At 40.9% G+C, this 10,958-nt stretch overlaps 1 protein-coding gene across 1 annotated transcript in view; it reads left to right on the forward strand.

The window, feature by feature from the left end:
- galnt17 (polypeptide N-acetylgalactosaminyltransferase 17) overlaps positions 1-8,507 on the forward strand; it is a 453,499-nt gene extending 444,992 nt beyond the window's left edge. The window contains exons 10-11 of the mRNA XM_072242791.1: positions 3,291-3,458; positions 7,478-8,507. Coding sequence (XP_072098892.1) covers positions 3,291-3,458; positions 7,478-7,621 — 312 coding nt within the window. The 3' untranslated portion in view covers positions 7,622-8,507. The remainder of the gene's footprint in view (positions 1-3,290; positions 3,459-7,477) is intronic.
- Positions 8,508-10,958: the final 2,451 nt, after the last annotated feature.

Raw genomic sequence — 10,958 nt, forward strand, 5'->3', positions numbered from 1 at the left:
GTAAGATGCTCCACTGGTGCCCTCTAATGTTAAATCAGGTACACTGCAGGACTCAACAGATGGATTCTTAAACTGATTGCGTGTGTGGTATTGAAAATTTAACTGAGTATTGATTACAATGTTTCTATTAGCTATCACATTGAAATATTTTATAAATTATTTTTGTTTTTAATTGTAATATTGAAGAAAATTCTGTTATGGATCCACTCCAAAAAGACATATCTTTGTTGGCAGTGGCTTGCAGAAAGAATCAGACAGATGTAATGGAGAAAAGTTTCTCAGTTAATAATTCTCACTGATTATTTTTGATTAGTGTTACAGAGAGTTACAATCCCATACTTGCAATTTATTAGCTCTATCGCCTCGTGGAAGTCAACTTTAGGGATTTAATTGATTCTCTATTCAATTGATAGTTCAGGGTTTGGGACCACCCACCTTCCCTTTTCTCCACCCCCAACCCCCACCCCCAGATCAAAGACAGTGAAGTTCTTGGTTCTCAGAAATGTGGGCACAATTTTAAATGCTTGACAGCTTGAAAACAGTGTCTTTCAGCCTAGAGATCAAGGGTTATCTGTACTCTGAAAGTTATTTAGCTGGAGTGTGGAGTGCACGTGAATATTGCGAACAGCAGCTGATGAGCTACCACTGTTTATAAGCTCTGAAAAGTTTGGGAAAATAAACCTAATAAATGACCTTATGTTAGGCAATGCTTAGAACAGAAATTAAATATTTTACCAAATAATGTATGGGAAAATATAACACACTGTAAAAAAATACTGATCATCTATAAATAGATTGTTCTAGAGCTTCTATTCCCCATCCCCATCTATAAATCAATTGCACCACCCATTTGTGTTGAAGTGAGCTGATATCTGACTTTGGTCTCATTTGAACAGAAGCAACAATGCAACCTGCTGGTCAGACTCTGACTGCAACATTAGGCCAGCCAAAAGATGGATTTCTAAGTCAGAGTGGAACAGTTCAGGTGGCAGCAGAATTCAGTATTGAAAGTCTCTTGTTCACTGTGTACGATGTGTCTTTAAAAGGTTGGTTTTCTCTCACAAGATTGGGAATAATTACACCTATTTGTATCTGGTTCTTGCTTTGAGAGGTCCTACAGTAACAGAACAATGATTACGTCCATTAGACAGAAGCTTCAGGCCTACGTTAGTCCATTGTCAGTGAGGCATTCACGCCAGCCCAGGCGATTGCAATGGTGAGTATTTGACACACACGTAGAAAGGAAAAGCATCTTCAGAGTCTGACTGTGTTCTTCAGGGAAAGGCAATGTAACACAATCATCCATTTTGCTAAACAACAAAGTTGGATGAGATAAAATAGTAATGTACTAATGCAATAGTAATGTACCTGAAGCAATCAATGAACTAAAATGTAAATCTGAAATTGTTGTAACTTCATCAAATGAAGGAAGAAGCAGTGAGACCTTTGGTTCCAGGAAGACTATTAAGAGACTTGCTTACTGTCATTTCATGGGTGCAATACACATAGTCAAGGAACAACACCTTATATTCCATCTGGGTAGCCTCCAACCTGAAGGCATGAACATTGACTTCTCAAACTTCCGCTAATGCCCCACCTACCCCTCGTACCCCATCCGTTATTTATTTATATACACATATTCTTTCTCTCTCTCTCCTTTTTCTCCCTCTGTCCCTCTGACTATACCCTTTGCCCATCCTCTGGGTTCCCCCCCCCCTTTTCCTTCTCCCTGGGCCTCCTGTCCCATGATCCTCTCATATCCCTTTTGCCAATCACCTCTCCAGCTCTTGGCTCCATCCCTCCCCCTCCTGTCTTCTCCTATCATTTTGGATCTCCCCCTCCCCCTCCCACTTTCAAATCCCTTACTGGCTCTTCCTTCAGTTAGTCCTGACGAAGGGTCTCGGCCCGAAACGTCGACTGTGCCTCTTCCTAGAGATGCTGCCTGGCCTGCTGCGTTCACCAGCAACTTTGATGTGGTAGTCGCGATTTAAATTTATTCCACATATTTGCTAGAGCATGGATGAGCAAACTTTGATCAATGGTTTTCACTAATCAAATCAGCTTGGCAGCTCATCTAGGAGAAGGAGAACTCTGATCTCAAGACTCCACTGCCTTATGGATATAGCCACTCATGAGGAAGGTTTTTGAAGTAAACCCTGAGAAAAAAATTCAGAGATGGAGTCCCTAAAGCAGTCCTACGTTGAGTTCAACACTGACTGGCAACTGCTGTGACACCACTGGTGCCAGACCGTATCGGTGTCTGCCGTTCCTTTGGATTCAACCGCCTCGTGGGGAGAGGGAGCCTTATGCATGGACAACAGCTTGCTCTTCATATGGTATTACCCTGGTTTGCGTAGGACAGCTAGAATGCAGCATCCATGGTCGACCTTGGACCAACAGAGGGTCTTAATGGAAATCAGAAACTGGTCAAAACTTTTGATGAGGTTTCGTTACCCAGATGCTGGGCTGTCTGCCACATTTTGCCAGTGAATACTAGTACCCAAGTCAACACCAGCTTGTTCACCCAGGCTTGATCTTCTCCTCAATCCTTGTGTGGGATTCCATTAAAGATCACTGGAGACCAATCGGTTGGCGGAGCAAGGTTTATTCTGTATTTGCTGCTCTACTAGCTGAAACAGAGGTCAGTGGCAGTACCCCTATATGCTGGTCCCGTTGGATCAGATAATACCACATACCTTGCTATTTCACACAACAGTTCACCGACACTGGCATAGAGAGATCTGGGGACATTTATGTCTGATATATTTAAAAAGGAATGGAAGTTGCTTCAAAATGTTAAAAGGATTTATTCAGCTACTTTTGGTGAACGCCCTCGAGAGGATGCAGAAAATGGTTTCTGGGGTGAGGGATTTCAGCTACAGGCTGGGGCTGTTGAGCAGATCTGTTAGAGATGTACAAAATCATGGTTGGTTTTGAAGTAATGCGTAGCAAAATGCTGATTCAAATAGTAGATACTTCAAAATCACCAATTTAAAATTTTGGACAAAATTCAGGATGTGAAATTCACGGCCTATAGAGGTGACAGAAACACAGTCAGGGAATAAGATGGAAACAGGTGAGAGAATATTTTGCTGGGGTATCAGGAAAGTGGAGGGGAAATGGACTGAAGTAGTTACTCTTTTAGTAATTGGTATAAACATTTGATAGGCCGAGTGACCTCTGTCTGTGCTGTATATCTCCATGATCCATATTATGCTGCTAGTAAGCAGTAGTAATATTGAAATGTTATCTTACAACTACAATATCTATTGCATGCTTCTCTTTTTCAGCTGGTCAGGTATACAAAAGAAAGACATATAAATCTCGGATCCCTGGGATCTATTATCCAGCTGCCTGATACACAATGCCTGGTGGATAACAAGAAAAGTCAACATCCTCAGCTTCTAGATTGTGAAAAAGTGAAAAATGTTTACCAGAAGTCTTGGCGTTTTGTCCAGGTTAGTGGTAACCTACCTACCCGTGCAGGGATTTTCTCCCTTATTTACTGTAGCTTTTCACAACAGGGAGCCTCACCTCCAGCGCCTGATCATTAATATTACTTCAAAGCCATTACTCCATTCAGACCAATTTTCTAAATGCCTGCTTTGAGACATGTCCCAAACCCAGAGCCAGGTGTTGGAAAATTATGGGCAATATCCCACGGTATTCATAAATAGAGCTTACAGATGTGATTTGTTTGATATGGGATATTTGAAAGATTTCATTGCAAAATTACAAAGATGTTGCTGGGGAATTGAAGACATAAGTTATAGGGAAAGGTAAAGTAAATTAGGACTTTATTCCCTGGAGCATAGGATAATGAGGGAAGATTTGATAGACTAAGACAAAATTGTAATGCATATAGAAACGGTAAGTACAAGCAGGCTTTTTCTACTAAGGTTGGGTGAGACTAGAACTAGAGTTCATAGGTTAAGGGTGAAAGGTGAAATGTTTAAGAGGAAGATGGGGGGGAACTTCTTCACTCAAGAGGGTGGTGCAAGTGTGGAACAAGTTTTCAGTGAAAGTGTTGGATGTGGGTTCGATTGCAACACTTAAGAGAAGTTCAGATAAGTACGTGAGTGGGAGGGGTATGGGGGGGTCAATGAGATAGTTGCAGGCCAATGGGCCTGTTTTTGTGCTGTAGTGCTCTATAACTCTATGACAATAGAAATATTTAGCAGATCATTTTAATCATTGACCTGCTATAAGGCAGTACTCCACAGTCTCTTGTCATTATGTCTGTTTTAAATTCATGCTGAATTTATTATCTAATAAAATGGAAAACTGAACATACCCAGAATGAGGGAAAAAGTAGACTGTGAAGATAAAATAGCAAAAGGTTGGAAAAATTCACGGTAAAATAAATAAATTGTGTCTGAATAAGGGTAATGCAAATATATACTTAAAGAATTTGGAGTATTTAAGTGATAAGCCTCAGGTTTTGCCTTTTAAACCTTAAACTCCTTAAAGGATGTAATTAATTCATGGATTTTCAGTTGATATTTTCTTGAGCATAGGATTACTTATTGCTCATGGAAGTGGTCTTTGTGTCCTCTGAGTGAACCTTAAATTTGCAATAACTCGTCAAGTAATAGATATGTGATCAAGGATGGTAAAAACAGCCCGTCCTAACGCCTTCACCAACATTTTGGGAGATTCTTAACCAGACCAGTCTGAAAAAAATCACTAAGCAATTACCATCAACAGATCACTTGCAATACCAGAGGAAACAACACACAGGACCATTGCTTCACCACAATCAAGAATGCCTACTGTGCTATTCCACGCCCTGACTTCAGAAAATCTGATCACCTGGCTGTACGTCTACTCTCTGAGTATCGGCAGAGACCAAAGACTGCAGCATCAGTAGCGAGGACCAAAAAGGTATGGACAGGGGAAGTACAGGAGCGCCAACAGGACTGCTTTGAATCGGTGAACTGGGTTGTATTCAGGGATTCATCTTCGAACCTGGATGAGTATACTACAGTTGTTACCGACTTCATTAAAACCTGTGTGGATGAGTGTGTGCCTACAAAGACTTACTGTACAGTCCCAAACCAAAAGCTGTGGATGAACCAGGAGGTATGTCACCTGCTGAAGGCTAGATCTGTGGCATTCAAGTCCGGCAACCCAGGCCTGTACCAGAAAACCAGGTATGATTTGCGGAGGGCTATTTCAAGGGGCGAAAAGACAATTTCGAATGAGGTTGGAGGCGACATCGGATGCTCAGCAACTCTGGCAGGGTTTGCAGGTCATTACTTCCTACAAAGCGAAACCCAATAGTATGAATGGCAGTGATGCTTCACTACCAGATGAACTCAATGCCTTCTATGCACGCTTTGAAAGGGAGAACACAACTACAGCTGTGAAGATCCCTGCTGCACCTGATGACCCTGTGATCTCTGTGTCAGAGGCCAATGTTAGGCTGTCTTTAAAGAGAGTGAGTCCTCACAAGGCAGAAGGTCCCAATGGAGTACCTGGTAAGGCTCTGAAAACCTGTGCTAACCAACTGGCGAGAGTACTCAAGGATATTTTCAACCTCTCACTGCTACAGGTGGAAGTTCCCACTTGCTTCAAAAAGGCAACAATTATACCAGTGACTAAGAAGAATAATGCAAACATGAGGAATTCTGCAGATGCTGGAAATTCAAGCAACACACATCAAAGTTGCTGGTGAACGCAGCAGGTCAGGCAGCATCTCTAGGAAGAGGTACAGTCGATGTTTCAGGCCGAGACCCTTCGTCCTGACGAAGGTTCTCAGCCTGAAACCTCGACTGTATCTCTTCCTAGAGATGCTGCCTGACCTGCTGCGTTCACCAGCAACTTTGATGTGTGTTACTAAGAAGAATAATGTGAGCTGCCTAAATGACTATCACCCAGTAGCACTCATATCGACAGTGATGAAATGCTTTGAGAGGTTGGTCATGACTAGTCTGAACTCCTGCCTCAGCAAGGACCTGGACCATTGCAATTTGCCTATTGCCATAATAGGTCAACAGCAGACGCAATCTCGATGGCTCTCCACATGGATTTAGACCACCTGGACAACACAAACAGCTATGTCAGAATGCTGTTCATCGACTATAGCTCAGCATTTAATACCATCATTCCCACAATCCTGATTAAGAAGTTACAGAACCTGGGTCTCTGTACCTCCCTCTGCAACTGGATCCTCGACTTCCTAACTGGAAGACCACAATCTGTGTGGATGGGTGATAACATATCCTCCTCACTGACAATCAACACTGGTGCACCTCAGGGGTGTGTGCTTAGCCCACTGCTCTACTCCTTCTATACCCATGACTGTGTGGCTAGGCATAGCTCAAATACCATCTATAAATTTGCTGATGATACAGCCATTGTTGGTAGAATCTCAAATGGAGATGAGAGGGTGTACAGGAGTGAGATACACCAACTAGTGGAGTGGTGTCACAGCAACAATCTTGCACTCAACGTCAGTAAGATGAAAAAGCTGATTGTGGACTTCAGGAAGGGTAAGACAAAGGAACACATAGAGGGATCAGAAGTGGAGAGAGTGAGCAGCTTCAATTTCCTAGGTGTCAAGATCTCTGACAGACCATGGCAACCCAAATTGTTTACAATCGACAGCCTGTCATAAAATAAGTTAACTCATTGAATGCTGAATATAATGTCATAATGTCATGTTGTCCCTGATTATGTCTGTTTGAACTCCCGCAGGTAGTCAGGTATGGTACAAAATAGCCTTGAAATTAAGATCTCATGATAAATCAGCAAGTCCTAACCAGTGAGATTTGTCCCAGGAAGAAGTGGGGAGGAGAGAATTTTGTATATATGAATTGTAGGGAACGTCAGGTTTACAGAAATCAGTTACTCACTTAATATCAAGGAGAGCTTTATTTTGGTTATTAAAATTAATCATGTTTGGCATAAAATTCTCCAGAAGTGGATTGCAACAATACCTTATTATAAAATACCGCTTAATGAATTCTTGACATAACAACCTTATTAAGGTGGGTGATGAGAGAATGGATTACAAATAGATTGACAGAGAATATTGTACTAAAGTTGATATGCACCAGTCATATTACATCCAAAATTTTCAGGGGCAAGGGCAGAGATTCAATTCAGCCCATATCATAGCTCTAAAATTTCCACTGCCTCACGTGGAGAAAATGAACTAACAGACTATGGCTTTTGCCGTTTATTAAACTGATAATCACATTTGAATGAAAGATGAAATTTCTTTCAATGTTGGGAATGCTGTTGACAGTCTCCTTGACAGATGCAGTGGGCTGATGCCTAAAGACATCTGCCTGCCTCGACCTGTGTTACAGGGTGTGACTCTGACAATATAAAAAGCTAATAATTTAGCTTAATTTAGCACCTGCTGTAACAATGAAAGAAAGATTATGTTGAGAAATATTTTGAGTTAAGAGTATCCAGTTTTACTGCAAATGGCAATATTTATGATGGAGGTTATCTTATGTCTCCTCAGAACGGATCAATCCTTAATCTGGAAACTGGTCGCTGTTTGGAGGTGGAAAATAACAAAAGAGCTGAATTTGGGATTGAGCTGGTGTTGCAACAATGCACAGGACAAAAGTGGACAATTAAAAATGTCTTGAAGCAAGCAACCTAATCCTGAGCTAGCACAATCCAAAGGAAACTGGATTTCTTAGTCGCAGAACAAACTAAAAAACTCAGAGCGATATTGCAATAGGCTTGGACATAACAGCAACCGCCAATATATTTGAGTGACTAACACACACTCAAATTGGATTATTTCTTCAGGCTGGACTTTTATTTTATTTTTATTTTCAGATTTTAAAATGAAATCTAATTTTGTTTGAATGTTATATATAATCAAATGTTTGGAAGTATCTATTCAATAAATTAATAGATTATCTGTGTTTAAAATTGATTGGTACACACTGTAAAGTACTTTGTTCAAGGCTAACTATTGATAAGTGAAATAAGTATCACTATTACCTCGCGACAACCATTATCATTTGGGATTTCATGTTGTCACTCAACCCTTAACAGTTGGTCTGAACTTAATCATTGAGATTCCAATGTGCATGAATCTATTATGTGGTAAACTGCTTTCACATTTGACACTACTTATTCAAATACTGGTGCTGATGTACTGTACATAGACGAGAAATGCCATAAATTATATTGAATGGAAATGCTACAACGATGGAGCACAGGTTAGTTTGGAATTGGAACTATGATATTTTATTGAGTCAGGCTTTGATCTAGTTTTACTAAATTGGCTTTCAACGTGACCACCAATGTTATCTTGTTAAATTCACATTATTTCATAATGGAAAGCTCCGATTTTGGATGTAGTGGGCCTCATTATTAGAGTTGCTTTGCAAAGGAAAGGAAAAGAAATGGAAGAAAGAATCAGCTTGAATTACGTGGAGCCTTGATTGACATTGATTGAGAGGGAGAGGAAGACTGCATCCAACAGCACTGACTGTCAGCAGCTGACTGGCACAGGTATCGATTTCCAACTAGCATTGTCAAGAATTTGCTTGTATCAATATCATCTGTATGTTGTTGTAAAAGTGAAATAAAGATGTGGCCAAGAAACTAAACTACACAAAACAGTTGGAAAGGGTCAATTTAGTAATATTGCAGTTATTTGTTTTAGCACTGAACACAACATCACTGACTTGGAGGCTTTGTACGAAACAGAGTGAATTGATTTACCTTTCCTATTACCAGGGCAAAATATAGAGAAGAGACAGAACCTCTTGACTTCAGCCTCTTCTATACAGCACACACTATAAGGCAGGGCTTGAATTGTTGCACCTGAAAAAGCTATGTTAACTCATGTTCAGTTGTGATGTGCTAAAAGCCAGCAGTACAACTCTCTGCTTCACTGCACATTGTTAAAATATTCCAGAGTGAAGGCATCAATAGCCTATCATAAATATGTTCTTAGTACTGTTTAGAACATTTTCAAACTGTTCTGTGGCATTCGAGGTCAGTGTGGGTTGGATTCAGATTCAAAATTAGAATAAGGTTTATTATCACCAGCACATGTCATGAAAGTTGTTAACTTAGCAGCAGCAGTTCCGTAATATGGAAGAAGAAGAAAAGAAAAATAATAAGGCTGTCTAAACTTAAGATGGAAGGTTGGATGCTCCTTTCTTCATCTCATTTGGATTCACATTACTTGCAGATGGAGAAAGAGAAGCAAGTAACAGAGGCTTAAGCACCTTTGGACAGTCATGACCTGAAGCACATTGGTTGGGTGAGGACACCACTGCCCTATCATGTACCGTTAAACAGTACATTTAGGACTGTTTCAGTGTAAAGGAGCAACAGGCTTAAATAATGTGCTGTATGTCAACACATAATTACATTCTGAGGTCAGCCTCGAGTATCCATAGCAGTTGAGGTGAAAGATGCAAAGTCTTATGCTTTGACCTCCTTTTAAGGAGCCATTGGAGAAAGCAGGAACATTCTTCAGTCAGCATTATTATTTCGCATTCCAGGAGTGATACAATATTCCCCAGAACAAGCTATTCCTGCTGCCACTTTGAATACTCTTTCTGCATTATCTTTGTACACAAGTCAAAAATAAAACTCTGCTATCAATATGTCGTGCTTCATGCTGTTGTGCGCCCCTAAAAACAACCAATTGAACAAATTGTTTACCTTGGTGTAATGAAGCAGAAAATGCAGCTGTCAATTGGTACCCTGCAAGCTCTTTCATAAAAATCATTTGTGTTTGGTGTTGCTTAATGGTTTCTAAAGAATATCTGGGCATTGGCAATAAATTATAGCTTTGCCATTGATAAGATATCAATGGGCCTACTTTAGATGGCATTTAGATGGTTTAGCACCCAATCCAAAGCCACAGCATTTTAAAAACAAACAGGGGATAAACATCATAATACAAATCACTAAATTCACAGGAAGAGGATACCTTAGACATAAAAGCTCTGAGACCATTTTAATAGTGGTGACGCAGAATAATATTTATCATCAGAGAGTCATGTGAGACTGTAGACAGAGGAATCTGGAGCAACATATAAAGCACTGGAGAAACAGCAGTGCGGGCAGCACCTATTGAGGTAAATATAGAGTTCATAGTTCAGGTCGAGAACACACAGGAGGAAGAAATTCTATGTCCATTGGGCAGGGTTCATTAGGGAACTGGAGGTGGAGAGGGTCAGTAACTTTAAATTCCTGGGTGTTAACCTATCAGTGGATCTGTCATAGGACCCGTGCGTAAGTGCCATTACAATAGTGCCTCTACTTTCTTAGAAGGTTGCACAGATTTGGCATGTCATCTAAGATGCTGGGAAACTTTTATATATGCACAGTGGAGAGTATCCTGGAAGGTTGCATCACAGCCTTTTACTGAAACACAACAGCCCAAGTATGGAAAAGCCTAAAAAAGTGGTGGGTACAGCCTGGTCCATCTCAGGAAAAGCCTTCCGCACCAATGAGCACATCTACAAAGAGCACTTCCACAAGAAAGCAGCATTTATTTTCACGGACCCTCCACCACCCAGGCCACGCTCCCTTCTCACTGCTACCATTGAGAAGGAGGTACAGGAGCCTTACATCCCATACCACCATGTTCAGAAATAGTTATTACCCTTCAACAATCAGGCTTCTGAATGAGCATGCGTAACTTCACTCACCACAACACTGAAGTAATCACTGAACACAACCACGAGGAAATCTGCAGACACTGGAAATTCAAGCAACACACATAAAAGTTGCTGGTGAACGCAGCAGGCCAGGCAGCATCTCTAGGAAGAGGTACAGTTGACGTTTCGGGCCGAGACCCTTTGTCAGGACTAACTGAAAGAAGAGCTAGTAAGAGATTTGAAAGTGGGAGGGGGAGGGGGAGATCCAAAATGATAGGAGAAGACAAGAGGGGGAGGGATGGAGCCAAGAGCTGGACAGTTGATTGGCAAAAAGGACATGAGAGGATCATGGGACAGGAG

This window comes from Mobula birostris, chromosome 25 (genome assembly GCF_030028105.1).
Source record: "Mobula birostris isolate sMobBir1 chromosome 25, sMobBir1.hap1, whole genome shotgun sequence".
Classification (NCBI taxonomy): Eukaryota; Metazoa; Chordata; class Chondrichthyes; order Myliobatiformes; family Myliobatidae; genus Mobula; species Mobula birostris.